The sequence below is a fragment of the Rhopalosiphum padi genome, chromosome 4 (genome assembly GCF_020882245.1).
Source record: "Rhopalosiphum padi isolate XX-2018 chromosome 4, ASM2088224v1, whole genome shotgun sequence".
In the NCBI taxonomy this organism is placed as follows: Eukaryota; Metazoa; Arthropoda; class Insecta; order Hemiptera; family Aphididae; genus Rhopalosiphum; species Rhopalosiphum padi.
Window position 1 is genome coordinate 11,410,225 of NC_083600.1, and position 17,239 is coordinate 11,427,463.

Genomic DNA, 17,239 nt, shown 5'->3' on the forward strand with positions numbered 1-17,239 from the left:
ATTGAGAAGTGAGATTTACTTAACTGATTATTGCATAAAAAATGAATCAATAATCACATGCAAAATATATAATAAATCTAATGCACATTATGATATATGGTGATTATTGTCAATATATCAGCTATGAATAAATAGGTATTGGTAAATTATTGAAGAAAATGCATATTTAATTTCAAAATTTACAAAAATATTATTTAACTATTATTATTTTTAATCGTAAATGGATAAATACGTATTACTATTTTATTTGGTGATATGAAATGAGCTTATTTTTAATCTGTGTTAGATTAATTTCTAAAGAAATCTGCATTTATTAAAATTATTTACCTACCTATATTTACATAAAAATCCACGTGTTATATGTTATTATCAAATTGAGTATATGCGTATACCTATACAATTATAGATAATATGATGTTGTTATATTATTTATTAATGTAGTTATACCTATATTTTTGTTGAGTCTTTAGAAAATTAATAAGGGATCTAAAGTATTTTATTCTAAAAAACATTTATTACGTAATATAGGTACCTACGTTGGCTATTTTTGTTATAATTTTTCACTAAGAATTATTTCGCAAAAGACAACAACGGTAAATATAATAGGTATTATGTAGGTATAGGTAGGTATATCATATTATTTTGTCGGTAACACGAGCGCGTCGTATGCGAAATTTCATACGGGTACCAACACCACCATGGTGTACCTGATATGACAGCGACGCCGCGTACGACGGCCGACGCACAGCGACGGCGACGGTCGAATCGATAACTGCACACTGACGGACGGACGGAGGTGCGCGCGCGCATACACACACACCACCACCACCACCACTGACGCAGACCGGAGCCTGACCGGCCATTTTACAGCGTTCGTCACCAATAGTCGGCGTCGGTGGGCGCGGTCTCGGCCGGCGGCCAGACGGAGGCGGCCGGCGACACCGGTCAGTCCGACAGTACAGTGTGTAGTGCGGTGTCGCCGGGACGCGCGTCCGTCCCCGAGTCAACGCAAAATATAAATTTAAAATTAAATAAATAAATAAATCATTGTGCCTATTAAAACGACGAACAGCTAATATTTTTTTTAAACTGCGAAGACTACGCGTATATTATATTATTGTGTGTATAGTGCCCTCGCCGATTCCGTTGGCTGTAATTTTTTCCGTTTCATAATACACGTCGTTATGAAATATAGTCAAAACCGTTGCAGCAGTTAATAGCTGCAGTAATCGTTACACGAATACTTAACCATAGGTATATATTACCTATACATATCATACAATATACTACTTTTCTATACTGTCCGCGACCATCTGCAACATAATACAATCTATATAGATAGATAAAGAATAAAGATGTATTTTTTCACCGATAAAAAAAAAAATTAAATTCGTTTGTATAGTTTGTACACGGCCCAAGTTCGTTGCCGACGGCGGTGATTGTTTTATGGTTGAACGAGCATCCACCACCGTGAGTTCGACAACGTCAAGCGCGTGGGCGCCGGGACACGCGTGGTCCCAGTATTGCAGCCCGTCTGCTGGTTCCACGCTGGCCGCCCTGATGCCGTCCGCCCTGCACAGGGGCCCCCTGCGAATATCGCCCGTCAAGTCCGAGCCATATGACATGGCCGCCGACATACCACCGTCTATAAGTAAGTCAAAAATTAATTTCATAATATATAAGCTATAGGTATATATACAAATACCCGCACCTATATTTATTATTTGTATTCGAATAAGTTGTATATATATATGTTATATGCATATATAGATATTGTTTTTATATAATAGTTATGTATAGTATAAGAGTAGTATATGCACTTTTAATTTAAATCTAATATAAAAAGTTTAAACGGGTAGGTACTATAAAATTTAGGTATACGGTGTGAACGATTATATTGAAATGTATAGGTATATTTTATATATAAACAATATTATTATTGATAACAGATTTAAGTAAAAAAAATTAAGCAAATGTAGGCGGTATATATTATGTATATAATGTGCAAAGATATATTACATGTAGGAATAAAATATGTATATATAATATATTCTATATACATCTACTGCACCATGTTCGTGCTTAAAAACACAAAAGTATATATATAGGTATCATACATTTAAATCTCAACTTCAGGTCTATATAACTATAGCTACATCTATAATAGGAAGCTATATTAAAAAATAACGTAATTTTTTATCAACTGTTTATCTAATAAGTTATTTGAATTACATGAATAAATAACACTACACGCTAATACATACTACAAATATTAAAATATACTTGTTATATAATAATATACGAGATATAATATTTTTCTATGAATTTTAGTGGTTTAATTAACTTTCTAAGCACAGTATAACATTGGTCAAATTTCTAAATTTGACGTAGATTTTAATTCATCATAACAATAAGGATACCGGAACGATATTTTTACTGTGGGGGCTAAAATATAACTATTATTATTCCTATAATTATATTCCAGGATGAGTGATCATACAAATGAATAAGTATATAATTATAACGTTTTTTTTTCTAAAAAAAAACTAAGATATCAATATCAAAATTAATATTTAAATTTATTGTAAGACTATACATAACAAAATAAAAATATTTTCAAATACTGTAGGTCAATATCGCATGACAAAGTAACACGAATGATACTTGTATATATAAATAAATGTGTCTAATAAATACTGTATTATAATATCATCATTTGGGTTTTATGATGAGTATTATGTACATATATAACTAAAAATAAATTTTAAGATATACTATTTAAAATTATTTAATATTCATTGTATTTATTTTAAGCTTGTACTTTGTGGGCCAGCCCCATGAAACAATTACTGTGTAAAGGCAATCGTTTCTCTACTATATATACCATCATGGTTCTGATGTATTTGTTTCATATTCTTTTTTATTGAATATCATAATAAAACGTGTTACTTTTCAAACATAAAATGTGTCTCATATAGGTTTTCCTACATCAAAGAATTTATATACAATTAGCTTTTAATCCGTATTTTTTTAATTTTTTACTTTTAGAGCATTTGTTGACTAAAAATCTAATTATAATATAGTATTAATTCAAAAACTAACGTTATTATTAAGGTGTTATATATTTTACTTAATTATGTATATATATTCATGTTTTTTTTGTAAATAATATGATTATAATATAATTACCACAATATATATCCCTGATATTATAAAATTGTTATTTCTATAAGTTGTGTAAATTTTTTGTAATGAGTTTTTCTAAAAATAAATGTACAAACTGGCCAGAATTGCTTTTTGGTGGATTAAATATATTTTTAAGAATCTTTAATTTATTTTTTAATATTATGGAATTTTTCTAAGTCATTAATACGTATTTTTATTTTTCATAGAATTTGATTCTGAGCCTTATTACTTATTAGTATTTCAAATTAAATCTAATTATTCTCATAAAATTTGATAATGACAGCATATACATTATACTGCATATAACTACTTCAATATATATCTATAAATAATAATAATAATAATTGTAAATTGTATCATATAGTAATCTCTAATTTGTAATAATATTTTTTACTAAAATGTATTTTATCAACAGGTACATCTTAACTAATTTATATTTATAGTATTATTCGATGGCCATTTATTTAATAAAAACAAATAAAAATAATATTTTACACATAATTAATATGTTTGTTTTTATTTTATAGATTATTAAATAGGTTATAATAGATATAGTGTACTAGGATTTTAATGCACTAAATAAATATAAAAAATGCATTCATGAGCTAAATAAACACTTGTTTGTTGATATTAAAGTAATGTTTTATTGGAACATGTAACATCGCAATGCAAGTTGCATAATATACCTATTTATCTATAGCTAGATGTAAAAAAAACATTGATGCAACACTATTAATTCCCTTTTTTTGCTAACAAGCTCCAAAAAAATGCTCTTAAAATAATTAACTTTTTTCAGCGTTATACAATATATTTTAGATTATAGGTATAAGTAATAAAATTATTATTTAAAAGTTATTTCATAAAAATAATGGCTTAACCAATGTTAAATTGATAAAATTTTTATCTGTATGCTCTTATAATCGACTGATTGCCGTGAAACTATATTTGGCCAGTATGATAAATCCAAATCCAAGTTATTTCATTTTAAAACGAAATTACGACACGTTATACCTAGTATAGAGATAGAAAATAATACATTTTTTTTGTATTGAAATTTGATACGATTTTTCATTTATATCATATTTATAAATTCTTAATATCTATAAATGTATTAAAAAATACTCTTAAACAATGGAAAATTCTCAAAAAGTTTTAAAATTTGACATGTACGTGTATCATATTTATAAATGCATTAAATTTTAAACCCTGATATTCTATAATAATAACCCACAGTATTTATGTAAAAATTTATTTTTATAGTGTAAAAATGTGTACTAAATGAACACAAACAACAAAAATAAATTAGAAAAATTGATGAGTACCTACTTATAAAGTATAATATATGTTCAATATATATATATTATACATATTTAATTTGTAATAAAATATTTATAATGATTTAATGTGAAATATACCTGGCTACCAATGTTCAAGACATAAGAACAATATTCTTTGCTTATACACCTATATAAAATATATGTTTTTTATAAGATTTACATAAATATTAATGTTTTTCAAATGTACCTATTTAAAATTTAAAAAAATGATATCTATGTAAAATATGTTACATTTAAATCATTGATGATTATATTAATTTTTAAATACACAATTTATATTTATTCCAATATATAATCTAATAAATAATAACGAAATATCATTTATTAAATTTCAAAATTAATGCATTATATATATAATATTATATTATAATTATAGGTACAATTTAGGTAGTTCCCTATATAAATTAAAGAATTTGAATTTAATTATATTTATTTTACATTATATAGTTACTTGTTTTAAAAATTTAAGATACTAAGTTTTATCCACATTTTCAAAATCATATTAAGTTACGAATAGATACGTTACTAATTTTATAGAGTTCCGTAATAAATCCAGGATAGCTATAATCTATATTCTATATTATTATTTCTATATTGCTGTGTATACACTATACATATAAGGTATACCCTCTTAGAGACTTTTTTGGGACGATAGACATCTATACATTCAATATTTATATAAATTATGTAAATCCAATTTAAATTAATATTGAATTATTATAGCTAGAATAAATAGCGGACAATATAATAATACCTATACATAACGTTATTACTTATTAGTTATTATTTATGATTTATGATTAATGTATTTCTATTAATAAATTTTAAGTTAAATTGGTTAATTTAAATAAAATATAATATTTTATACTTCTAAATTTAATCCAAAATTGAATAATAATCTTATAGTTGATAATCATTATATATAGGTATATAAATCGTAGTATAATTATAAATAATATTATGTAATATTAAAAAAAAAATCATTGTTTTTGTTTTATTTATTATTATTTAATTATGATCAGTTTTATATGTTTGTATAGGTATTTGCGTTAATTTTATTACTATTTTTTTTTTATGAGTTACCAACATTATATTATTAAAAATACCTGGAGAGTTTTACAGTATTTTGTATATACCGATTTAATCCTTAAAATATACATTTTTAACATTTAACATTTTTCTTACCTATTGAAATTTGAGTAACATTATAAGATAGATAATGATCAACTGGATTTTATTGACTTACTCAGACCTCTAAATCTACTCATAAAATTTATAGCGGTTTCAATAAATTAATATTATATATTTTGTGTTTATTGCATACTCTATTACTTTATCGATTACATTATTGGTTAGTAGTTTTACCTAATGTTTAAACTGCGGATAATATTTTTTATGTACCGCCTAAACACTTTACTTTTTGAGATCAGAGCTGCATATTGAGGTTTATATATTAATTATTATAGTCATATAAGTTATAATTTTTGCGTATCATTTTATCAAATGCATGTTCTTCTTCGATTATAATATATGCTGAATCTTCATTCTGGTATTTTCTGATCCTTCAAATCAAAAAAAAAAATTTATTATTTTATTTTATTTATATGTAAATACGTACTTTTTTTGTTTTTAAACTGGTCTCCAAATAAACATATATATAAACTACTATAGAAAGAAAGCTACTGAAACATCTGAAATTATACTTGCGATCTTGTTTGCTAACCAATATAGTTTAATTTTTTTCTTAATTTTTTTATAAAATAGTAGTTATATTAAAGGCTAAATAATATTTTTATAGAAATATCGCAACTTTTTTATTTAAGCTGTGGCAATATGGATTGGCTACCTAGAAATAATTTCATCGCAAATACCTACGCAACTATGAGAGATACCATATAATGACAAATAAAAAATATATGTAAAAGTGTTTTTCTTGTACTTATATTAAATAGGTATAGTCCCGTATACAGGGTATACAGAGTATATATAAAAGCTGATAAAATAATTTAATTATTTAAATTAATAGGTACTGCATTTTCCAGGGGTAATGATTGATAAATTAAAAACTATATAAATAATAACATTTAATCGAGTTTTAAATGTCACTTTTATTAATAAATTAAACTGAAAATTAGATATGGGTACTGGTATATATTAGGCGATAGCTAACTTATAGGTAGGTTTATATTTTATTTGTCTATATGTAATATCATTAACTTTAATACTGACTGCAACATAACATAATTTAATAAAAACTATGTATATTAAATTTAATTAGTATAATCTATGAACCATCATTAAGTGGTCCATATAATATAGATTCTTTATAAAGATAAACGTAGTACCTACCTATGTATAATGTATTTAATATCTGTTTTGTAACAAAAAAAAAAACTTTAAAAACATAAATTAAATGTTACTATATCTTATTATTTACTACTAAATAAATACATTTACGTAAAAAATTTAAAATTGTACTAATTTTGTTCAGTGGTTAATTTAATTGATACAAAGTCCACCATGCAAGACACCATAGTATACACGTCATATACATAACTATAGATATTACAATTTTATATATTACTAATTTCCCTAGCTATTATCTATAAATTTGTTTTACTTTAATTTTAATATTTAAACATTCAATGAAAACTATATAATTTTTCTAAAATAACAAATAAATTGTTTTAAACATTATATTTTTAATTAAATCAAATATAAATAGATATTATATATGTAGATTAGTGTATTTAATATTGCATTCTTCTTCATATCAAACACAATCTTTATACATGCATTTGTATTCTATGAATTGCATACAAATTGTTAGAGTTGTCTTAAGCATATAAGTACTAATGCATTATACTAGCTATATATAGTTCAATACCGTGTAAAGTAATTATTTATTACATATATATAATATTATGTACTTATACTACCTATATTGTATATATATAGCTAACGTTATAGCCATATATTAGTACGCGGATCCTAAAGAAAATACAATAATTAGATTGTATGTATCGTTTAACGACAGAATAATATAAGCTTTTATGTAGTCGTTTAGCACGTATATATAATGACTGACAGTTGACATTTCCGTCAAAGTCCCATTGAATGATAATAATAATAAAAATCGTCTCATAAGCAACTCATAAAATAAGAATAAAAAGAAAAACAAGGGGCAATAAAATAATATTACAAGTTTAACGTCATCGCATTATTTTCAATTCCTGTATATTATAGGTAGGTATATATGTATATTATATATATAATATATGTTTATATGTATGTATATTACTCCACATTATAGGACAGTGTGGGACGAATGGTCTTGTATTCCGGTGCGTGGTGTTATTTTTTTTTTAATACGATGAATAAAAAAGTATAAAGAAAAACTAGTTTCGGCACCGTCTTTGTGATTCTTCTGCAGGCTCCGTCGATCTCTCACTCTCTCTTATTTTCAGCTTTTCTCTCTCCCTATAGCACGACCAACTGTCCGAGTCTCCTCTTCTTTACACATAATATATAGGTATAGATAGTGTACGTATAAAATTGTTTTTCGTTTCGCTGTTTCCCTATATATACCTATTACACACACACACTCAAATACGACACTATCAACTGAACACGCTGTGTATATTAAAATTAGCGCGGCATCGATCGTTTATTGGATTAATTATGTGCGCCGGGCACACATTAAAACCATAGCAGTCGTAGCCGCCGCCGTTGCTACGCCATGCACGCTGCCGCCGTCGTAGTCTTGTCTTTTTTTTTAATGACCGTCTCATTGTTTTATCGTCTGTCGGCCGCGTGGACCGTCAACACGTTTTATATTATTATATATTCGAAAAAAAACTACACCACCACCGCTGCCGTCTAAGAAAGAGGCATTATACATAATATATACCTGTAGTATTTTTATAATATAATATACCTGAGGATAAAAAGAAAAAACCGAAATAATAAAAACCCATAAAAATAAGACTGCACCCATTTGCCGGCGGCGGCAAAGACGCCACGTATATATAGGTCCTATATATTCTCTCAACGCGTCGTCGTCCTTCTAACTTTACTGCAAACATCAATGATGATGATTCAGTTTTGAAATTTAAATGTTTAAATACTGTATAGTGTATGTAAGTACATAATAATATGTTTACATAGTTATTTGTATTTATTTATATGGCTTATACCAAATTGGTTCCCAAGCTTATCTCGCACTACACGCAAAATTAATTCCCTTATGGTGATAGTATATTTCACATAATCTCGCCTTTCATTCATCAGTATAATCTGAATTGGTTCTTATATTTGATTTTAACCGATTATTCACTACATTCGAGTATACCTTACTCAACGTCCATCGGCTAATTTTATAGGAATAATTTTCGTGGGCATTATGAAGATAAATATTATAGCCCTTTTCTCTTATACATAGCAGATGATGCCTAAGATGGATTAAAATTAGAATATCAATCCGTATACCATATTAAGTATTACAATTTTATACTTGCACCAAAAAGGTATAAAATCCTTTAACTATATTTTTCCAATTTCCATTTTAAGTTAATATTTAAATAAACGTTAATTATGACTATAAAAAAACAGATTAAAATATTTGAAAAAAGGAAAATAATATAAAAAGTTTTTGATTTTAAATTATTGCAGTAATGACATAGTATACCTATTTATAATTTTAATTAGGGACAATTTTTCTCCGGTGATACGGTTTATTTATAAAAGCCGATAGTATAATTTATTAAAGAAAAAAATAGAGGTCATATCATAATACATGACCCTATATATATACATTATATAATATATATATATAGGTATATATTATTATGTATATATATTTCTTGGTAATTTTTTTTTGTTGTTAAATTATTATTCAAGCGCATATTTAATGAAACACGGTGATATGTAAAACGCATATTATGTGCGCACAGTGCATAATATATATATATACAGTATAATTGTAAAAAAATTGTCGTTCTTTGCGGCGGTGCCGCACACACGGTGGCCGCGCAGTGCCATGAATTTTCTCGCGACTGACGCGTGTTGTGTCGGCGTTAATGAGCTGTGTTAAATACATATATAGCGTGTGGCGCTGGATCACAGCTCAACATAATTATACATTTCTAATTTATCGTTTGCCCATTTATACTATCACCGGATAAATTTTACTTTCGAGTAGATCAATAATAACAATTATTATTAAATATACCTTAGCCCTTATAGGTATATTATATATATTATATTATAAATTATCGTCCGTATATAATTTATATATTGTATTATATTATTAGCGCCGATGATGGTGACCTCAAAATTCGCGTCGTGCGTTATCCGTTGTTTATTCATATTATGCGTACATTTTTACACAATAGGTACATATGCTATACGTATATATAATATTTAATATATAGTGAACATTGTATACTGTATATTATATAAATATGTATACGTTGTATACTATTCCATGCGCTGCAGTTATCGTTTATGCTGACAATGAGTGAGATACCGCTTCATTGTCCACGTGTTGTATCTATACTTATTTGACATTACCTATATTATTATTATTATTAAGTGTAGCCGCTTCCAACCAGTTTTCGTGTATTTACATCATATAGATACCTAATGCAACATTACTATAATATATAATACGGTTTAGTTAATCATAATATAAAACTATAACATAGACAGTACACCTATAATAATAAAGTTAGCTAAAAGTAGAAGAATATAGTAATAATTTTATAGTTTAGTAGATATGTAAAGAATATTGTACGATAATTATACCGTATTGTCTATTATATTAGATTGTGAAGATATATATATTATAGATGGAAATTTATTGTGTAGAATTTAGATTAGAACTATTTTAAAGCTTAAAGTGATCGCGAAGCACGGTTAAAAAACTTAATACTATTATAAGCAAAATTAATCGATCATCTTTATATTTCAATTGCGCATGTGGTATAATATATAATTATTATATGGATTTATATTAAAAATGTTCTTACAAGATATATTTATTATTATCTATATGGCGTAATTAATAATTTTTTCATACAAATTTAATTATATTTAAAAAAATAATAAGATAATAGTATTATATTATGATATCTTCATATTATTCAAAGTATAACCATAGTATATATAATATATTATGTACCACAATTTGAATTATAATAACAAATATATCAGATATTAATTATTATTCTTTACTTATTTAAAAATAAATCGAATTATATGTAATGAAATATACCGGCGTACAAGCTCTATATACTCGTATATAAACATAAAGAAAATCTCAATAAATAATTATTTAATATATTATATATATATACAAATCGGACTAAAAGGGTTGGCCAAATAGTTACCCTTGCCTGATATGATGTACACAAGGAATAGCGTGTATAGTTGTACGCAGACTCTTGAGGGGGAGGGATTTAAGTACTACAGAACATACATCAAACGGGAACTCCCTACTCCACCGGAATAATATAATATTGATCGTAAACTAACCGTCAGTTATATAGGCATATATGTAAACGTACAATAAAATATATTATAATATGTACCATGGGTTGACTTTTTGATAGTCATTATTATAGTTATGGCTCTTACCAATGCGTTTATGCATTTTAGATATGTATATACATTATACACTTACCTATATGCGTGTATAAAAAAAACGTGTCCGTCGGTGAATGATTCTTATCGAAAAAAAATTACAATATTAATCGATGTTATCATAGTCGACTGGCGAGTTTTTGTGCGAATATTTATTATCTTCCCCTTTCCTCTTGCTACTCTATACCTCATCTCCACCCATCAAATATTTACCTATTTTAATTTATTTTATTATTAGATATTTTATTTTGTTTTTTATTACGTATTATCCTATTTTGTTCTCTTCGTTTCGCGTACCTACATAATATGCGTATATACACGTCGTACAACTGGTGATCTAAACGTGTTATAAGAACGACGAACCCGTCTCAGTGGCAGTGGTGACGACGGCGGTTTGGGACGCAACGGCGACGATGTCTAATTAAGAACAGCTCTAAAGACGGGGTAGTGGTAGCATCAGCGTCGGTGTTGGTGGGGGTAGGAGTGGGAATTAATTCGATCGCCGGCGCCGGCGTTATCGGAAACTGGATATTTCGTCTGTTGTCGGCGGCGGTTGCTCTCAGGAAACATTGTACATGTATGTATTCTTCCTATATTATATTATTATATACGTCGTCGACGACGACAGTCGTTGTATATTTTTGAAATCACGTTTATATTACAATAATCGTCTGCGAGCTTAAATACACATTTTTTTCTATACCCCCGATTGATGGCTGTAAGCCAAAAATCCGCGCCAATTGTCGTCTAAAAAAAAAAATAATAATAAAAATTTAAAGATACACATGTATACTGTATTAGTATTTTTTATAATAATATATAGTTATAGGTACCGTATTTTGCTTACGGAAAATCTATATTATTAGATCCATCACATACCTAACGATTTTGGTTATCTACCATAAAAGAGCAACTGAAGCGCGTTTGCATTATGAATGGATAAGAGACCCGGTTTTTGTGTCGCGTGCCCGTATAATAATATAAATAAATAATATGTATATCTATAGATCGGGTAAAAAAATGTTTTACTCGGGTGTCGTCGTCGTCACTGCCGCGGCACTCTGCTGCTGCAGGCGCCACAAGTCCACCCACGTCCCCCCGCAATAATACTTGTACACATACACACACGCGCGCGCGCGTATATATATATATAATATAAAGCCATCGAGGTATAATATGTATAATATATTCGAGATAGGAAACGGGTATTTCAGTCGTCTCGTCGTCGTGCGCATATACGCATATAAAACGATAATATTTTATATGCGTCAGTCTGGTTTAGGAAGTAGGTATATAGTATCGAACCTGCCCATGTATATAAATGTACCTATGTACGGGTATGTTAGTGTATATGTATATTATATATAATGTACATGTAATAATAGATACTATTCAGATTCAATTCATGATTTGCCGCCCCTTTTTTATTTTATATAAATTTTTTTCCTAATCACGATTGTCTATTTATACCTATTACATACACATACACCTTACACAATACATATCTTATACATTTATATTATATACCTCTATATATAATACTATTATAATGGCTATATAGTATTATTTACCCGATGACAAATTTCCAACGCGGTCACTGTTTATACAATATCGTACGCCGCGTCAGTGACGTTTGTGATTATACTCCTATAATATAATATAGGTTATACAACTTTATAAAGTAAATAATATATTATTTTGTAAACGAATCTTATTCCATGTGTTATATAAAATGTAAAGGCGATGGTATATAGAATATAGATAATGTAAGTATATTATATATAGTACCTATATTTGTATACTGTTTATGTAATAGGTATACCAGGCAGTGTTCAATGATCTTGGAAACTGTTTGCATATTATCTGAATGGGATAATAACAGAATAGCTGATGATACTTCTATACATGTATCATATAAAATATTTAATAACCTCATAAACTACATCATATTATACCTAATTTATCAGTCCCATTTAGTCTAATAACTTTTTCCAAACTTATTAAACATTCTGTATATAATAATAATTTTTGTTGTTTTTATTTTATATTGAATGTATCAAAAGCAAATATGCTTCTTTGAATTGACTATAGATATTATATATATATATATTATATGTGGGTCGTTAACACGTCTTCGATATTTTTATTTACCGTCCTACGAATCGTATTATTTTAAATTTACATATTTACATAGAACATAATATTTATTCATTATAGATGCATATTACGAGTATATAAAAAATATATTAAATTCTATGTTTATAAAATATAAGTATTTATGTATGTATAAACAAATTGTATATACATTTTGATTTTAATTTCCTAAAAATTGCATTTTATAATACTATTATCAATTTATTTTACATATCATATAATATATAATAGGTATCTAGGTAATAGGTATATAATTTCCTGAACGGTTTGATGGTCTATATAATTTTTTGTCTATCTAATATTGGTATATATTATGTATGCGTGTATCATACCCTCTTTAAATTTTTTCAGTATCAATAGTATACATTTTTATAGCTTGAATAGTATTTAGCCTATGACTATTTTGACAACTAATATTGCGTATTCCGCGTACCATTAGTATGTACTCTTAGTATTTTTATTCTAAATAAAATTGAAAACTATATAGTTATATACATATTTATTTTATATAAATTAATTGATTTATTATAATAAATGTATAACTATATAGGTATATCTAGTATTAGTATAATATTGTATGTAAAACAAATATATCTACATATATGGTGACTATAGCTATATATAAGTGCATGAAAATTGTGCGATTCGAGTCGGCGGTCGGCGGCTATACTGTTCATTTTTTTTTTATCTCCATAGCAATTTAATAATATCTGTTTCACTGTATACTCTTTACAGTCTTTACATTGTTATCTGTTGTCTTATTAATTCATACCGGCAATTAAAATTTAACTTTTTTAAGAAACAATACATCGTTATTGATGACATACCAAACGGCAAACTATGAGAAAAACGTAAAATCTAAATAACATAGTGTATCACCCAACATCATCAAGGCGTCAAAATGAGACGCTCCAGTTTAAAAACCTATTTAAAATAATTATATTTAATGTGATACTTTAATCATATTGCTGAGTATTTCCGTCGTACAAAGTAATATGTAAGTATTACATAGTATACTTGTAAATTATAATTATGTACCTATAGTAATTGAAAAAAATAAAATCTAACGGAATTTCGCGTTTTGGTTTCATAATGTGGCTTAAAATATATCCGATGATGATAAACCTAACAATAAATAACTAAGAGGTTCAGTTATATATGCTAAACAAGATTTTTTTAGTGTATATTTATGTTTTTGTATACATTTTCGAATAATATATCCGGATAATCATGACCTTTTGATATTTGTAGTTTGTACACAACACAAGCGTCGCTTTCCGCCTATAATAATATTTCATATAAATAAAAATAAATATACATGGTATTATATACCATTATATAGTGAGCGAGGTAGCGGAAACGTCAAAATTCTGACAAAATACGCGCCACCTAATCAATAACTCAGAACCAACATACCCCAAATCATTTTTTTGGCTACTGCAGTAGCATGACGTTGACGATGAAAAGTTTACACATAAAATCAAACTACAAGTATATGTTTTCCATCTATTTGTGTGGCAAAATTGCGATCACAGCTAGAGGGTGTACATTTTATGTTTATTTAATATTATATATAGCTTTCAATAGATTATATAATATTATTATTTATAAATTTATAATACATACATAATTATGTACCGCAGATACTGTAGACAAAATTTATCATTATTGCGTTAATTATAGGTATCTACACGTTATATTATAAATGTATTTTATTTTCAAACGATAAAAATTATTTTATACACATTCTATAGTCATTCGTCACTATTTAAGAACCTATAATAATAATATAGGGTAAAAGCTAAATACAAATAAGCTATTTAGACCTCACAGTACAATAAGAACTTACAAAATTTTGTAGACAAAATTTAAATACCTATAGTTAAATATTTTTTTATAATTAAGCAATATTATAGTTGTTAAATACAGTACTTACTATAAACTATGCTATTATGGAATTAAGACAATACACATATTATATTATTATTACATCACTATTGTATACATAAATACTACCATTGGCCAAAAAACCAAACACTTCACTTGTATAATATATATATTCATAAAAATAATCGTGTACCTTGTAATTATACTATAATATTTAGATATATTGTCTGTATATTACTGAAATATTATATTAATATAATAATTTTTCTATTAAGGCGAGAGAAGGGGTGACAATTCATTATACATGGCTTCAATAAGAATCTTCATAAGTTTAGTACTGATATATAGTATGGATATATGAGTATGGTCATAGGTATATAAATAAAAGTTTAAACTTTTACAGCAACCTTCATATAAAATTAAATTTCAAAGTTTATGTACACAATATCTTCATTCTTCACAGAATACCGAAAGTTATAATGATACAAACGACAATAGGAATCGTTTCGTTATTTTATAAATGTTTTTGAGGTATTATTTGAGTATTAAATGTAATATGTATTAAACAAACTCCGTTTCCTTGTAGTGCGCATCACGCAACTTTACAATAAGCATATAATTTCAATACACTTTTGCATATACATTATATGTATATAATGTGATGTTGGTAGTACGCAAAAAATTAATATAATGCGCATATTATGTTGGTATATCTAATGTACAGAAGTATATATGTAGGTATAATAAAAGATATAGGTACCTATATATAACAGAAAATTATGTTGGTCTCAAGCGATTCCGTTATAGAGAGGTTTTACTGTAAATATCTTATATAATCTTACTATAACTATATAGTCTGTATATTATATATATTACATGCGCATTGTGCGTGTCTAAGTATATCGTTATAGCTACATCATAGTTTATAAATAGGTACTTATCTCATAATGACATATACACTGTACCTATATAGTAATATAATACGAGTATATAGGTATATATGTATTTAACTTTTTTAATCGTGTATAATTTGTTATATATTCAATATTGTATATATATATACGTACACTCTTTAGTTTACTACATTCTCATCTTATATACGCATATATAACTATATAAGTAATATATTTATTTACATGAGGATTTAATTATATGGTAAATTAACTTACCCTAATCCAACTGAAGACTTACCATTTATTAGCTGAACCAAGGAGTTAAGAAATAGGTTTAATAAATTAAGAACACGCACTTCATATATTTAAAATACTTAAAAGAATATTTTTATTATTTAAAAATACAAAATACTATAGTAAATGTATATTACATTACTCATCGTTACACATTATACCACAGCCGGAAGCATACGCAGGAATAATGCAATTATTGAGATCCGAACAATGTTTGATGAGAACAGTCAGTGGATAGCATATAATTTGTTTATATTAAGGACATAACACTATAATATAATTACAGATGTCTATATAGTATATTATAATGACGTATGAAACATTTATGTGACTATTTATACAATAAGATGATGTATATTATTATATAGTAAGATTCTAAAGATGACACTCATATTTTAGCCATTGCAGACTACAAATAATGGCCACTATTATAACACTAAACCACCACTAAACTTATTATTATGCGTAATATATTATATTATTATAGTCTCAAGGATTATTCGATATATTAAATATGATGTACCATAATATAATATCTGTGTATTACCCATAATATACATTTGTTTCAGAATTGTTGTATGAATACGGGTTTTGAACGATATTTGCACTTTTTTGTTGTTGTTTTTTTTTTTATTATCGTAGTTATTTTCACTTACCTATAGGTATTATATTACATAAATAATAATATAACAACTTCAAATTTCGTTGAATATGTATAGTATGTTTACCTAGTACCTATCTATTATAGCTTATATAGACTATCTAGCAACGCTAGTTAGGTTAGGTACACGTATAATTACGCGTGTGCTTATTTCAGATATATATACAAAATTATTTAATATTATA

The 17,239-nt window shown here is 26.6% G+C and overlaps 1 protein-coding gene across 4 annotated transcripts in view; it reads left to right on the plus strand.

The window, feature by feature from the left end:
- LOC132929693 (insulin gene enhancer protein isl-1) overlaps positions 1–17,239 on the plus strand; it is a 58,310-nt gene that overhangs the window by 15,666 nt on the left and 25,405 nt on the right. For 3 of the 4 annotated variants that reach the window (XM_060995219.1, XM_060995216.1, XM_060995217.1), the window contains exon 2: positions 1,403–1,651. In XM_060995219.1, the coding sequence (XP_060851202.1) occupies positions 1,447–1,651 (205 nt within the window). In that variant the 5' untranslated portion in view covers positions 1,403–1,446. Of the gene's footprint in view, positions 1–930; positions 1,255–1,402; positions 1,652–17,239 lie in introns of those variants that run through there. The other variant, XM_060995218.1, reaches the window with a different exon arrangement.